Consider the following 17,204-nt stretch of genomic DNA (forward strand, 5'->3'; position numbering starts at 1 on the left):
CTGGTGTCTGCTCCTTGAAAAGTACCATCATCCCTATCATGAGTTCCAAATAAACACCGATGGGAGGACTCACAAACAAGTCAAAATATCAACACCCCAGTGGTAATTCCAAAAATCGGACTATGGAGCCAAAAAGTAAAAGATCAAATAAAAGGAATTAATTTTGTAAACATATCCCATGGAAGGAAGAAGGAGAAAAATAGATGGAAAGGAAAATCAGAGAGAGAATCACAACAGTCATTTTATAATACATTATCTTGTCTTGAATATTCTATTTCCCATTAAAAAAATGAAGTAACAGCACATAGCATTAAATATTCCATATTACATATACACCAATTTAACATGTTATTAGTATTAATTAGGCATGTGCATGGGGAAAATATTCGGTTCGGGACTTCCGCAATTTGGGACTTTGGAACTTCGGCAATTTTGGAACTTCGGAATTTCAGGACTTCGGCACTTCGGGACTTCTCTTGCAGCCACTTAGTAGATAACTCCTTAATTCCCACGGTATTAGGGAGTTATCTACCAAAAGGCTGAAAGACCTAAATTGGTCTTTCAGCCAAATTTACTAATACTAAGTAAAAATTACTTAGTATTAGTAAATTTTGCCCCTACTCGCTATACCGCGAGTGGGGTCATGTCTATTAAACAGTGAGCAGCCTGAGCTCACTGTTAAAAAAAAAAAAAAAAAAAGGGCCTACCCCAGGGGCCCTAAATCAGAATAAGGGGGGGGACCTATTGTCCTCCCCCTTGGCCCCCACCCCAAAGCGGTGGGTGGGGGCCTTAAATTATAATAAGAGGGGGGACCTAATGTCCTCACCCCTGGCCCCCTACACCTGATCGGTGGGTGGGGCCCTAAATTACCGTATTTATTCGAGTATAACGCGCAAAATTTTGTACCGATTTTTAATTTAAAATTAGGGGTGCGCATTATACACGAATAAATATACCTCCCAGGACTGCCGGGCTAATTACAAGCCCGGCGGTCCTGGGGGGGCGGGCAGCAAGCGTTTACTCACCTCCGTGCAGCTCCTCCAGCTTCCCAGTGTAAATCTCGCGAGACCCGCGGCCAGCTCTGACGTCGTCAAGGACCGCCGGGCTTGTAATGAGCCCGGCGGTCGGTATTATCGAGCACCCACTCGAATATTACCCTAATTTTATACCGATTTTTAATCGAAAATTAGGGGTGCGCGTTATACACGTGTGCGCGTTATACTCGAATAAATACGGTATAATAAGGGGGAACCTAATGTCCTCCCCCTTGGCCCCCACGCCTGAGCGGTGAGTTATGAGTCAAATTACACAGCGTGGGAAAATTCCAAAGAACTTTCCCACGCTGTGTAAAATGACACTCTGGTGGATTTCAAGCTAACCAATCAGAGTGCTGTGGCAGGTAAATGTAGAGACTTACCTGTCAGTCTCTTCATTTACCTGTCAGAGCACTCTGATTGGATGGCTTAAACCCACCAATCAGAGTGTTCTGAGCCTAACTGCGGGGCAAGGCTTTATAAACCTTCCCCCGCGTGGAGGGGTCAGTCTGTGCGGAGCCCTCCATGGGTGAAGAAGGACTATTTTTTATTGCGCTTGTTTGTTTGTTTTTGTTTTGGTTTTTAAGTGCGTCGGGTATTATGGATTTTTTATTTGGCCTTTTTTGGGGCTGAAAAAAGAAAACATCAAATGGTAAGTTTTAAGTTTAAGGTACTTAGTTAATGGCCCCCTCATTATTTTTAGGGTGAGGGGGGTAGGTAGGGGTTAATTTTTTGGGAGTTTGGGGATTTGGGGACCCCTAGTCACCTGGGGGAGGGGGGTTCATTTTTTATTTAGGGCACACACCCGCTGCTCAGGGATGGGGGCCAGGGGGGAGGACATTAGGTCCCCCACCCTTATTAGTATTTAGGGTGGGGGCCAGGGGGGAGGACGTTAGGTCCCCCCTGTTCTAATTTAGGGCCCCCACCCACCATTCAGGTGTGGGGCCGAGGGGGGCAATAGGTCCCCCCTTCAGGTTAGAAGCCCCCACTTGCACGGCATGGGTGGGGGCTCGGGAGGGGGGAAAGTTTTTTTTGTTTTGTTTGTTTTTTAAGTGAGCAGCCGCAGGCTAAACATGCCGCAGGCTAAACATGCCCCTACTCGCGGTATAGCGAGTAGGGGCATAATTTACTAATACTAAGTAATCTTTTAAGCAGATCTACGGTCAACTGTTGAAGCTCAGTTTGCTTTCTCTTGATCTACACTCTTCGTTGTTCCAAAGGGTTACTTTTATCCCCTGTTTTCAGAGACTTGGGTGAAAAAAAGGATAAACATTTCTACAGTGGTTCTCCATTTTTGTTCTCCGATTTCTTTTGGTGTTCTTATTTTTTTGAGTTTTTCTAGCCACCATCTAACGCTGAATAGAAAAAAAAAAAAAACTGCCAAATTATGTACAGTCTATATATGAGCTTTTTATTTTTCCTCCTGCAATTTTCGAAGCTTAAAGCAATCTGGAAACATTCAAGCCCGGTATTCAGGCAGAAATTCCAGAATAATCTTCAAATAATTTTAAATATTCAGGTGAATTATTCATAAGGTTTGTTCATTCCAGAGAGTCCTCTCCCTATTTTCTCTTTTCCTTCCACCTGTCCCCAATTAAGATCTTCTTGAGTCTGATGTTTTTCTCCTTTTCTTTTTTCTTTTTCACCCTTCCTTCTCTCCTCTTCCTTTCTTCCCCATTACCTACCCTTTTCTCCTCTTTGCTCCCCTCTTCCTTCCTTCCTGGATTTTTCCTTTGTCGAGGCCTATTTTTACCAGTTAATTCTTAATTTTGAATATATTCTTCTGTTTTTTGTTTTTGATATTCTCTTTTTTTCCCCTTCTTTTTTCCTGCCCCTTCTTTCCCCCTTCTCTTTGCATATATATATATATATATATATATATATATATATATATATATAATTATTTTGTTTCTCTTCACTCTCACTGCTTTTCTCACCTTACAGAAAGAGTTATGGGTATAAGTCAGCTACAAATCAAGGGAGCAAAGGAGACTGAGGTTTGGAAAAAAAAAACAGGAAGTAGGCACAGTTCAGTATTGTATAGCAAACAAAATGGCAATTTGACTCTGCTTATATATATTTTTTATTTTATAATTTGGGGAGCATTCAGCTCACTCACGTGTCCTTAAATTAAGGCAGGGGACCCCCTTCTCGAGATCGTCTGCTGGCCGGATAAAATCCTTTCCACCCCGCAGGGTCCAGCGTTCTTCACAATGCTATGTTCTCATTGCCAGTGCAAGCAAACAACCCTCCTCACCATCCAAGTCTCACTGCTTCCAAGCCTGCATCTCAACCCTGTGGAGGTATTACTGGGTTCTTACTGGGAAGATTATTTTTAGGAGAGTTTTAGCCCGTTGCCATCTCATTTAGATCCTCCTTCAGTAGGATACTTCAAAAGCGTGGCGTTCTCCTTCCATCGGTCTTTACCCTGCTCCTAAATTAGCGAGCGTAGCTGCGTGCTATGTCATCGCTCCACCCCCTCCCTATTTCATTGGGAAACAGTGAATAAACCTTGCTCACGCCAGTTTTGTGAACTTGATGATTTAAATCCTCTATGCAGCCATTTGAGCGCTGCATACAGCTCATTGGTCAGCATGGAGCCATTCATTCTGGCCCAAGCTGACTGACTGACTGTGCCCCAGGTATTGAGTGATACCTATCTCACCCCTGTTACCATCAAGGAAATAGCCCATGCTGGTAAAATTCCACATAAGTGTATTATTCCATCATGGTGTGGAAGTAGAAAAGAAATATTACCAGGTTCAATAAAAGCGTTTTAATTGACCATTACAATACACAGAGGTATCTCATGGAGATTGGCAAGAAGCAATCTAACATCATATTACTATTCCTCATATTTTATACATATGACCCGGAACCGGCCTTTCGTTTAGCTTGAATCAGAACTCCAAATATGGTCTTATTTCCTATTGGCTAAATTCTAGCATAACTGACAAATTTAAGGTTCAAAAGTTTAAGCATCCCATGATCTTTCTAACAGATAACTTGACCACAGTCATGCGTCTTATTTCCCTAAAATATCGCTTGTCTATGATAAGAGTTAACACATATAAGCCTGACTTCCTCTTTCACAACTTGAGCACACATTTCACCTTTCCCCCCCTGGCAACATCTGACAGGACACATTTTCAAAATAACCTTTCCTTTTACAATCCAAAAAACAGTCCAGACATCCATAAGTGAATCTGTAGAAATATTCTTCTTTTGATTATACTTTAAGATGGATAAACAGCAAAATGGCTGACAGCATGTCAGTAGCAGGTTACATATGTTCACAATGGTTTCCTAAAGGGACACTATACAGGATAAAAGGTAATTGCTGTGTAAGTGCCAACCCTCTTTTAAAATAATTAGATTCATATTAAAGTTTACAGGAATCACACATTTGTAAATTTCAGAATAATGCAGTTAATAATAGAAAAATCTAGATTTAGAAAAATAAGTGTTAAGTATTAAAACTGATCTGTCACTTTTTATGATTTTTAATAGTATATATGATCTGAATAACAGAAATAAATGTAGCCATCTTGATAATTGTATTTACCAGCACTGGCATGCCCAACCCTCTTTTTTTTTTGGGGGGGGGGGGGGGGGGGGAGGGGGGGATTATAGAATTTTAAGTCAGTTGACAAAATGCAGTTTCCTACAACACCAACATTTAGCGCTTCAAAATCACTTACTCATAAGCAGGCAACCACTCGTTTATTAGTCTCCCTCACTCACTTACCAAAATTCAGTGTGCACTCTGGAATGCCCGCTCCATCTGCAGTAATTTAAAATCAACAACCATACATGACTTTTTCATCTCAAACTCACTCACACTGCTTGCACTTACAGAGACCTGGCTGTCCCCCTTTGATAGCTCTACTCGTGCCTCTTTATGTTTTGGTGGGCTACAATTCTCTCACACTCCCAGACTCAACTGTAAAGGAGGCAGCGTAGGCATCCTTCTCTCCCCTCAATGTACCTTTCAACCAATCATAACTCCCTCTGCCCTATCCTTTTCTTCTTTTGAAGTTCACACTGTCCGGCCTATTTAAACCCACTCCTTTAAGAATTGCTATCATCTACCGCCCCCCCCCCCGGTTATCCTAGACTATTCATTGAGCACTTTTCCTTCTGGCTTCCCCACTTCCCCTCATCTAGCACTCCTTCCCTTATACTGGGGGATTTCAATATCCCAATCAACAACCCCAATTGCACTGATGCCACTCGTCTGCTCTCTGTAACCTCCTCCATTGGCCTTACGCAATGGTCCAATTTAGCAACCCATTCAGCGGGAAACACTCTTGATCTCGCCTTCACCAACCTCTGTACTGCCTCTAATCTCTTCAATATTCCTTTTCCTCTATCTGACCACCATCTGCTGAATTTTGACATTGGCATACCTAAGACCCAATTGACACCACCGTTTGAACATCACTCTCACAGAAAATCCAATGTCTTGACCTAGAGCATTTCTCCACTAATCTCCAAACTCTCCTTTTACCTATCTCAAACCTCACCTGTCCTAGCTCTGAAACCTCCTTCTACAATTCCACCCTCTCCTTTCAACTAGACATCATGGCACCTTGTACATTTAAATGCCACAGGCGCCCCCAACAACAACCCTGGCACACCAAGCTCACTTGTTACCTCCAAAAATGCTAGAGAACTGCTGAACGCTGTTGGAGAAAGTCTCACTGTGCATCTGACTTTCTCCACTATAAATTTATGCTGAGCTCATACAGCTTGGCTTTTTCCTCTGCAAAAGTCAATTACTTCAATACCCTCATAAACACACTCTCCCGCGAACCCAAACGACTATTTCACACATTTAACCCTGCTGTTCCTCCTCCACCTACTAACTTGACCGCCTCAGACTTTGCAACTCACTTCACTGACAAGAACTCTACAATCAGAGAAGAGATCTCTCATCTTTCTTCTTCCCCTTACAATACTTCCCCTAACTTCTCTGCCTCTGCTGTTCTATGTTCATTCACAAGCACTACATTGGAAGAGTTTTCTGCTCTGCTCCAGTCCTCCCGCCCCACCCCCTGCTCCCTAGATCCAGTTCCCTCGCATCTCATCTCGTACTCTGTCTTCTTCTCTTTCTCTACCTTTCACTAAAATTCTCAATCTCTCTCCCTCCTCTGGTATATTTCCATCGCCCTTCAAACATGCAACTGTAACCCCAATCTAAAGAAGCCCAACCTTGACCCTAACTCCCCATCCAAATATCGTCCTATCTCGCTACTGCCTTTTGCATCCAAGATCCTTAAAAGAATTGTGTATGCGAGATTGACAGACTTCCTCGAGTCCAACTCTTTGCTAGACCCGCTTCAGTCTGGTTTCCGCACTAAGCACTCTGTAGAAACGGCACTGACCAAAGTATCCAAAGATCTACTCGCTGCAAAATCTTGTGGTCACTACTCTATCCTAATTCTCCTTGACCTGTCTGCAGCTTTTGACACTGTTGATCAACAGCTTCTTCTCATCCTCTGCAATATTGGTCTACAAGATATTTCTCTCTCCTGGTGCTCCTCCTACCTCTCCCAGCGCTCTTTCAGTGTTTCTTTCTCTGGTTCTGCTTCTTCTCCCCAACTCCTTTCTGTTGGTGTCCCCCAAGATTCAGTCCTTGGTCCCCTACTGTTCTCCATCTATACTGCCTCCCTTGGTAAACTCATTTGCTCCTTTGGCTTCCAATATCATTTCTATGCAGATTACACGCAAATCTACCTGTCCTCTCCTGATCTCTCCCCGTCCCTCTTGACTAGTGTCTCTGACTGCCTCTTTGCTGTTTCTAACTGGATGGCTGCCCACTTTCTTAAACTAAACTTGACCAAAACTGAAATTATGGTCTTTCATCCCTCAAGTGTTGTTACTCCTGTGTTTGTCTCCCTCCAAGTCAACGGTGCTACCATCAGCTCCACCACGCAGGCTAGCTGCCTAGGTGTTCTCTTTGACTCCGACCTCTCCTTCAAGCCTCATGTTCAGTTTATCGCCAAATCCTGTGATTTCCATCTCAAAAACATTGCACGCATACGCCCCTACTTAATGCCAGATGCGACTAAGGAGTTGGTCCATTCCACTGTCCTTTCTCACCTTGACTACTGTAATCCGCTTCTTAGTGGTCTTATGTGCTCCCAACTTGCGCCGTTACAGTCCATAATGAATGCGGCAGCGAGGCTCATCTTCCTGTCTGCCCGCACCTCCCATGCCTCACCCTTCTGTCAGTCCCTACATTGGCTTCCTATAAAATATAGAGCTCAATTTAAAATTCTGGTTCTTGCTTTCAAATCGCTACATAATGCTGCTCCCACCTATCTATCCTCCCTTATACACAAGTACAGGGAGTGCAGAATTATTAGGCAAGTTGTATTTTTGAGGATTAATTTTATTATTGAACAACAACCATGTTCTCAATGAACCCAAAAAACTCATTAATATCAAAGCTGAATATTTTTGGAAGTAGTTTTTAGTTTGTTTTTAGTTTTAGCTATTTTAGGGGGATATCTGTGTGTGCAGGTGACTATTACTGTGCATAATTATTAGGCAACTTAGCAAAAAACAAATATATACCCATTTAAATTATTTATTTTTACCAGTGAAACCAATATAACATCTCAACATTCACAAATATACATTTCTGACATTCAAAAACATAACAAAAACAAATCAGTGACCAATATAGCCACCTTTCTTTGCAAGGACACTCAAAAGCCTGCCATCCATGGATTCTGTCAGTGTTTTGATCTGTTCACCATCAACATTGCGTGCAGAAGCAACCACAGCCTCCCAGACACTGTTCAGAGAGGTGTACTGTTTTCCCTCCTTGTAAATCTCACATTTGATGATGGACCACAGGTTCTCAATGGGGTTCAGATCAGGTGAACAAGGAGGCCATGTTATTAGATTTTCTTCTTTTATACCCTTTCTTGCCAGCCACGCTGTGGAGTACTTGGACGCGTGTGATGGAGCATTGTCCTGCATGAAAATCATGTTTTTCTTGAAGGATGCAGACTTCTTCCTGTACCACTGCTTGAAGAAGGTGTCTTCCAGAAACTGGCAGTAGGACTGGGAGTTGAGCTTGACTCCATCCTCAACCCGAAAAGGCCCCACAAGCTCATCTTTGATGATACCAGCCCAAACCAGTACTCCACCTCCACCTTGCTGGCGTCTGAGTCGGACTGGAGCTCTCTGCCCTTTACCAATCCAGCCACGGGCCCATCCATCTGGCCCATCAAGACTCACTCTCATTTCATCAGTCCATAAAACCTTAGAAAAATCAGTCTTGAGATATTTCTTGGCCCAGTCTTGACGTTTCAGCTTGTGTGTCTTGTTCAGTGGTGGTCGTCTTTCAGCCTTTCTTACCTTGGCCATGTCTCTGAGTATTGCACACCTTGTGCTTTTGGGCACTCCAGTGATGTTGCAGCTCTGAAATATGGCCAAACTGGTGGCAAGTGGCATCTTGGCAGCTGCACGCCGACTTTTCTCAGTTCATGGGCAGTTATTTTGCGCCTTGGTTTTTCCACACGCTTCTTGCGACCCTGTTGACTATTTTGAATGAAACGCTTGATTGTTCGATGATCACGCTTCAGAAGCTTTGCAATTTTAAGAGTGCTGCATCCCTCTGCAAGATATCTCACTATTTTTGACTTTTCTGAGCCTGTTAAGTCCTTCTTTTGACCCATTTTGCCAAAGGAAAGGAAGTTGCCTAATAATTATGCACACCTGATATAGGGTGTTGATGTCATTAGACCACATCCCTTCTCATTACAGAAATGCACATCACCTAATATGCTTAATTGGTAGTAGGCTTTCGAGCCTATACAGCTTGGAGTAAGACAACATGCATAAAGAGGATGATGTGGTCAAAATACTCATTTGCCTAATAATTCTGCACTCCCTGTATGTCCCATCTAGGCCTGTACGATCTGCTGAAGACTTACGTCTATCTTCTGTCTGTACTCCTGATGCTCGCCTTCAAGATTTCTCGAGGGCTGCACCATTCCTGTGGAACTCACTTCTCTCCTCCGTTAGATGCTCACCCAGTCTCCACTCCTTGAAAAAATAGTTGAAAACCCACTTCTTCATAAAAGCGTACCAATTAAACTGTTAATATCTCCCGACCTATTCCTCTTCTGCAACTGTCACTAGTCTAATACTATCCTTACCTTTTGTGTCATTTTACCCCACTCCCTCTAGCATTTAAGCTCATTGAGCAGGGCCCTCAACCCCTCTGTTCCTGTGCGTCCAACTTGTCTGGTTACAACTACATGTCTGTTCGTCCACCCACTGTAAAGCGCTGCAGAATTTGATGGCGCTATATAAATAACAATAATAAATAATAATAATAATAATTAGTAAGTTATCTTGAATCTCTATGTTCATATCAAGTTAAGGTGAAATATTCTTTCCAAGGTCTATGAAATTAGTATTATTGAGTTGGGTAATAATATCCATAACACAGTATTTGAAAAGTAACACATTATACTTAAATAATTTGATGTTGTGGTTTAAATAAAGTAGTGTAAGTGGTCAAAAACTCATGTTATGGGACATACAATGTACTTATGGATTGGTAAATGTATGAGTAATATGTGCTGGACATAGAATGAATTATATTTGGTCTAGAAAAAAATATTTGCAGAAACTGTTGCTTACAAAACGTATGATGATTGACTCTAACACACATGCTTTCTCTTGTAGGGTAAAACTTTATGGCCCAGTAATTCGGATTAATGGATTGCACCGTGTTATGGTCCTGGCAGCAAACCCAGAAGCAGTAAAGGTTAAACTTCACACTGACTTGTTTTGTTTTTGCCTGTCAAACATTTTTGCTTGACCCTACCTACCATGTGGTTGGTTGCCCGACTCAAACTACAAGAGTTGGAATCTTAGTTTAACTGTGAAATGTTACTACTATGGAAATTATACCGATGGCCAAAACATTGAAAATCACCCCAAACTTTTTAAAGGAACACTACAAGCATCAAAATCATTACAGCCTGCTGTAGTTGTTGTGGTATCAGGCGCGTTCCCAGTATAAGTATTCACACAATTTAAGAATAGCTTGACAACTCTGGTCACTGGTAGCATCTGTAGCCCGGAAGCTCCGTACTCTGAGCTAGCCTGGTAGTTATGTTCTTGGCCAGTTAGCCAGACCTGCATTGCAGGAATTAGTTTATGGGAACTAACAGAAGTTCCTTAGAGGAGCTTTCAGGCTTCAGTGGCAAAGGCGGCCAATTCCTGGTTGAACCCAGATAAGTTGTTGTGGTTTGACTACGTACACTGCTTGACAAAGGCCCTGTTGTGGGCCGAAACATTGCTTTCATCTGCTCCAATAAACACGCTCACTGTGGATTTACCTTGAGTGCCTGGATCATTTATTTTCTGAAAATTACATTGTGAGGAATGGCCAACCGCAAGCCCGGTTGCACCCTGGGATCCAGGAGAGTGCGGTATCCTTTAAAGTAATTGCTTGCTTACACTGCAAGGGCAGCAGGCAGTGATGATGGTGCTTTGTGTGTTCCTTTGTTTATGTATACCTCATAATCCAGTAAAGTCCAGGCACAACCAGGGCACATACTGCATTAGTGGAGGAGTTAAAGAAACATTGTTCCCTTTCTTAATGCTGACTAGAAAGACCATTATTGACAGGAAGCCATGGTGGAGTATCTCAGTTACAGGAAAGAAAGAAATACAGTCACATGGATTTCTACATATAATTTTTTATATTTGCATAATATTTTGTTAGTTTGGGGGGAGGAGGGGTTTCCAACTGTTTTCAGTCTTGAAGACAAGAATAAGTACTAGTACTGTACGTCTGTTACCAGGATGGGTATTTGACAGGTCAGTTCGCATATTGCAAGACTGAAGATGTAATTAATGGAATTGGCCAGAGCGGAGTATGAATGAATGAATAAATAAATTAAGTTTAGCTATAATCAAACATTTAATGTAGGTTAAGTCTTTTCCAGAACATGTAGCACTCAGCACGTAGTCTGCCGTGTGTGGAATGAAATCAACAATATAGACTAGGTAAATAAACAAAGTGATATACAACAAAAGGAGAGAGTAGGCACTAAATAACAAAGGGGCATCAACTCAATAAAAAGGAATCCCTCAAGATCTTTTATAAAACAGAAGGAGTAGTGAAAAGGAAGTAAGGGTTGCGCCAAAGTCCAGTATCAATAAATAATAAATTAGAAACAGACCGAAGAGTCTATATGGAATGATCTCAATTAGATCAGATACAGGGTAACGTGCTTGATCGGGTCCTTACTGTCTTTTCCGGGCAGATCCACTCATATGAAAAGACAAAGCATAAAAAAGAAGTGAAATAAGTTGAATCCACTGGATACAATATGTAGGAGAGATGGTAATAAACTCACATTTGTAAGAGCTATAGCTAGCTCTAGTTTGAAGGGCGTACAGCAGTACAATCCCCGCTTATGGGATATACATTCAACTTCTTCCGTCAGGGAGAAGGGTAGAAAGAGACAACTAATAGTGCTCACTGGTTAAAACAATGGTGATTAAGAAAAATAAAATTGTACTCACAAGCAAAGAGCAGGCTAACACTCGGGAGAAGGGTAGAAAGAGACAACTAATAGTGTTCACTGGTTAAAACAATGGTGATTAAGAAAAATAAAATTGTACTCACAAGCAAAGAGCAGGCTAACTGCTCTTTGATGATAGCATGGATGGTATATCCCCACCTAGGCAGGGCCGGATTAACATAGGGGCTGATGGAGCTGCAGCTCCAGGCCCAGGCCCATGGAATAGGCCCATTTAAAAAAAACAAAAAAAAACAAAAACATTTTTTTTTACATTTTTTTTTTTTTTTACACACTACTCTTAGGTTTGCCACCAGACTGGTATTTTACTGGCACAGCCGGTATTTTAGGCTGCCTGGCCATGCTGGTATTGCAGTAATACCGGCAATATACATGCAGGTATTTTTCTCAGCGTAAATGGAGATTACTCTGCAATACCAGCACCAGCCAGTAGGGGTCACTGTGTGTGGAGAGATGCAGGGATAGGAAGTTACAGCATATCCCTGCCTCTCTCTACTACTCACTGATCCGTGGGGGAGCAGCAACACAGCACAGAGTCCAGACAGCAGCTCTACAGCTCAGATAAGTGAGGGATGGGGGGGGGGGGGGGGGGAGGGGAGGCAGCAGGGACACTAGGGGACACATGGGGACACTGAGACACATGGGGACACTGAGACACATGGGGACACTGAGACACTAGGGGACATATGGAGACACTAGGGGACATATGGAGACACTAGGGGACACAGACACTAGGGGACACAGACACTAGGGGACACAGACACTAGGGGACACAGACACTAGGGGACACTGAGACACTAGGACACAGACACTGGGAGACCTGGGAACACTGAGACACTTGGGGACAGTGGAAAGCATGGGGACACTGGGACACATGGGGATGCTGTGAGACATAGGGACATTGGGAGACACTGAGACATTGGGACACGGAGACACTATGTCCCCATGTCTCCCAGTGTCCCCATGTCCCCCAGCCAGTGTCCCTAGTGTCCGCAAGTCTCCCAGTGTCTGTGTCCAATGTCGCTCAGTGTGCCTAGTGTCCCCATGTGTCCCAGTGTCCCTATATGTCCCAGTGTCTCCATGTCTATGTCTATGTCTCCATGTCTATGTTTTTGGGCATGTTCACCCCCTTTTGGCAGGTCTGGTCACGTGATTCGCGCCAGTGACACACCCTTTTACCCTGTCCATTGACTTCCTGCTTCACTGGACACTGCTGTTAGGGGGTATGGATTTACTTGAAAGATGAAAGCATAAATTAGAGAGAGATTAGCACTCTAATGTATGTGTTTTCGTATAGCTGTATCCTTTGAGTTTCCCTCCAACAACATCTCCATCAGATACATGACACTTGGGAGGTATGACTGTTTTAGTGTTTTTGGTCGATAAGATTCCGTAATTAGGCCCACCATAATTGTCAGCACCAGGCCCACTGTGCTCTTAATCCGGCCCTGCACCTAGGATTCCTTGGAGTCCAGGAAATAAAAATAATAGTAATCCACAACACTTCTTCAAAATGGAATAAAAAATGGTTTAAAAAAGTTAATCAAACAGAAGGTCCCTTGGATTCTGAAAACTAGAAACAGATGAGGGCTCCCTCTATGACGTGTTTTTTCTGTGAAATTTGACATGTTACGTGTATGCATACACTTAAGGAAACCTGCATAGATAATCGGGAGAAGTGCGCATGCACTGTGCAACTTTATATAGTACGGTTGACATGGCAAACGCTAATTAGTATTTGTCATTTACTTAATGTACAATAGGTCTAATATGAGTGGACACCAGGCTAAATATACTGCCGGATGTTTACTTGTCTAAATTGCATCCATCAAAGCTTATTTTTTAAAGCAGAATCAATAAGTAAAAAAATGTTGGTCATTTCGCTCAATCCTGTTTGAGGTAGATAAAGTACACTTTCCTGTTTTTTCATTGTTTGATTAATTGTGTGTTTCAGGAATGCCTAATGTCCCCAAAATATCAAAAAGATTGGTTCTATGACAGAGTTGCAAATCTGTTTGGTGTAAGGTAGGTATCACGTAAACATTCGTAAATGCTGTGAAATTTCTTTTTCTGTAACCTTTTCTGCTGGCTAAAATGACCATGAACCAAGCGACAGACAAATCCAGCGGTCATTGGCAAGCTCAAAAGCTCTCCCACCCTTTCCACAAATCACTGAATGGAACCAGGCTGGGATCTGCTTCTGAGTCCGGCAGTGCAGGACACTTCCTAGTTAACTCATGCCCTGTTCAACTTATTATGAATCAGGTGATCTTGGGTCAGATCTATTCTTTTCATTTTTTTATTTCATTGCACTGTAAAACAAAAGTGGTTCAAATAAAAAAATACCAAAAGTCTTTACATCCAGAAAGAGAGTGAACTTAGAAGTAATAAGTAGCCCAGAAAATAAGCTAAATGGAAATCAAATTAAAAGAAACCTAGCACAATAAGTGATTCAACTCAGATCAATAAACAAAAATGTAAATAATCAACTAATAATAATAAAAATACAAAATAATGAAATGCAATTATAGTTCCTAGACTGCAAGCTCAACCTGAGGCTGGTCAAAGTCTGTATGAGTTATTGAGTCATAAACTTTCACGCGCTCCTATGCGCAGTCACATACTTACAGACTTAGACATATGTACACATGGAAAAGCTATCCTTAACAGACACACACTTAGACAGTGGTGTATCCTGGTTTTGTGCTGCCCTAGGCAGGACAAAACTCAGGCGCCCCCCCCTTTCCCCCCCGCGCCACCCCCACCCAAGCTTTCCCCCCGCCCCGCATTCTAAATACACACACACATTCACTGACAGATACGCATACACTAGCTAACAGAAACACACACTCGCTAACAGAAACACACACACACTAACAGACACACACTCACAGACACACACTCACTAGCAGACACAAACTAGCAGACACACACACTCACTAACATACACACACACTCACTAACATACACACACACTCACAGGCAAACACACACACTAACAGACACACACACTAACAGACACACACAAACACTAACAGACACAGACACTAACAGGCACACACACACACACACACACACACACACACTAACAGACACACACTCACCCACCCACATTAACACATTTTTTTAAATTTATTTTGAACACATTTTTTTTACATTTATTTTGAACACTTTTTTTAATTTATTATTAACATGTTTTTTTTTATTTATTTTGAACACATTTTTTTTATTTATTTTGAACACATTTTTTTTAATTTATTATTAACACGTTTTTTTTATTTATTTATTTTTAACACTTTTTTTTTTAAATGTAACACCCCAGCCCCCCCCCCCCCCGCCTCCTTACCTTTGGTAATGCTGGGGGGGGGGGTCTCTTCCTCCCTGGTGGTCCAGTGGCTGCTGGGCGATCGGGCGGCACTGCCTGGCGGGCGGGCGGCCTGCGAGGGAGCACTTCCCCTGAGCTGTCTGCTCAGCTCCCTCGCGCGCCTCAGAGTGAGGCTGGGAGCCGGAATATGACATCATATTCCGGCTCCGCCTCCCAGCCTCACTCTGCGGCTGGCGAGGGAGCTGAGCAGACAGCTCAGGGGAAGTGCTCCCTCGCCGGCCGCCTGCCCGCCAGCGCCGCCCGCGCCGCCCGACCGCCGGCATGTCTGTTAGCCGCAAGGCTAACAAGACATTTGCCTTGGGCATTTGGGGGCGGCTTTTTTTGCCGCCCCCTGGAAAATGCCGCCCAAGGCAAATGCCTTGTTTGCCTCGCGGCTAATACGCCCCTGCACTTAGACACATTCCAAACTACACATGTGAGTTTCCAAACACATTCCAAATCATTATTTATTCTTGCATAAATTTTGAAAATAATTTTTTCAACATATTAAAATATTAAAAAATATAATGTATAAAAAATATATTAATATAGTTTAAAAATTACAAAATTGGTGGGCATGATTGCCGCCCAAGTGCACAATAAAGTAGATTAGAGCAAAGGAGAGTGCAAACTGGTCGTAAACCATGACAGCAAAGGGGAAGAAACAGTCGGAGAAACACAACAAGTTCTCCTCATCCTTTTATGCAGCACGATCTTCCATGCAATGATTGCATGCCTCACAGTACCAAAGCCAAGATTGTGGAGAGGAAGAGGGCAGCGTGAATCATGGCAAATATTTGCTGAACAACAGACACCCCAGCTGAACAACAGACACCCCAGTAACCCAATGGGTTTTGCATTCTCTATTAGCCATAATTTCATCCCAAAAGCAGTCCACCAGAGAGATCTACACGCTTACCTACATAGCTTGCTCAGGACACTTGTGTAGAGAGCTTGCTCAGGACACTTGTGTAGAGAGCACATAAGCACATCTTGGAGTACACCGGGATCCACGTACTGTCCTGCCCAAACTCTACATGGCAGGAAAATCATATAGTTACATAGTTACATAGTTAGATAGCTGAAAAGAGACTTGCGTCCATCAAGTTCAGCCTTCCTCACATTTGTTTTTTGCTGTTGATCCAAAAGGAAAAAAAAAAAAACCCAGTTTGAAGCACAATTTTGCAACAAGCTAGGACAAAAAATTCCTTCTTGACCCCATAATGGCAGTCAGATTTATCCTTCAATCAAGCAGTTATTACCCTACATTGAAAGATTATATCCTTGAATATTCTGTCTTTGCAAGTATGCATCTAGCAGCTGTTTGAACATCTGTATGGACTCTGATAAAACCACTTCTTCAGGCAGAGAATTCCACATCCTGATTGTTCTTACAGTAAAAAAACCTTTCCTTTGCCTTAGACAAAATCTTCTTTCTTCCAGTCTAAACGCATGGCCTCGTGTCCTATGTAAAGTCCGGTTTGTGAATAGATTTCCACACAATGGTTTGTATTGGCCCCGAATATATTTGTATAATGTTATCATATCCCCTCTCAGGCGACGTTTTTCTAAACTAAATAGGTTTAAATTTGTTAACCTTTCTTCATAGCTGATATGTTCCATTCCTTTTATTAATTTTGTAGCCCGCCTCTGCACTTTTTCTAGTGCCATGATATCCTTCTTTAGAACAGGTGCCCAAAATTGCACAGCATATTCAATATGTGGTCTTACCAGTGATTTATAGAGAGGCAAAATGATATTCTCGTCCCGAGAATGAATGCCCTTTTTCATGCATGACAATACCTTACCGGCCTTGGCCACTGCTGATTGACATTGCACATTGTTGCATAGTTTGTTGTCTATAACAATTCCCAAGTCCTTTTCGTGTGTTGTTATCCCTAATTCACTTCCATTAAGGGTATACGTTGCTTGTGTATTCATAGAATGTGACGGCAGATAAGAACCATTCGGCCCATCTAGTCTGCCCAGTTTTCTAAATACTTTCATTAGTCCCTGGCCTTATCTTATAGTTAGGATAGCCTTATGCCTATCCCACGCATGCTTAAACTCCTTTACTGTGTTAACCTCTACCACTTCAGCTGGAAGGCTATTCCATGCATCCACTACCCTCTCAGTAAAGTAATACTTCCTGATATTATTTTTAAACCTTTGTCCCTCTAATTTAAGACTATGTCCTCTTGTTGTGGTAGTTTTTCTTCTTTT

General features: G+C 42.4%; 1 protein-coding gene across 1 annotated transcript in view; it reads left to right on the forward strand.

The window, feature by feature from the left end:
- The window catches only part of LOC134582999 (cholesterol 24-hydroxylase-like), a 90,149-nt gene that overhangs the window by 14,803 nt on the left and 58,142 nt on the right, over positions 1 to 17,204 (forward strand). Inside the window, exons 3-4 of the mRNA XM_063439736.1 lie at positions 9,747 to 9,828; positions 13,572 to 13,642. Of these exons, the coding sequence (XP_063295806.1) occupies positions 9,747 to 9,828; positions 13,572 to 13,642 (153 nt within the window). The remainder of the gene's footprint in view (positions 1 to 9,746; positions 9,829 to 13,571; positions 13,643 to 17,204) is intronic.

This window comes from Pelobates fuscus, chromosome 13, assembly GCF_036172605.1.
Source record: "Pelobates fuscus isolate aPelFus1 chromosome 13, aPelFus1.pri, whole genome shotgun sequence".
NCBI lineage: Eukaryota > Metazoa > Chordata > Amphibia > Anura > Pelobatidae > Pelobates > Pelobates fuscus.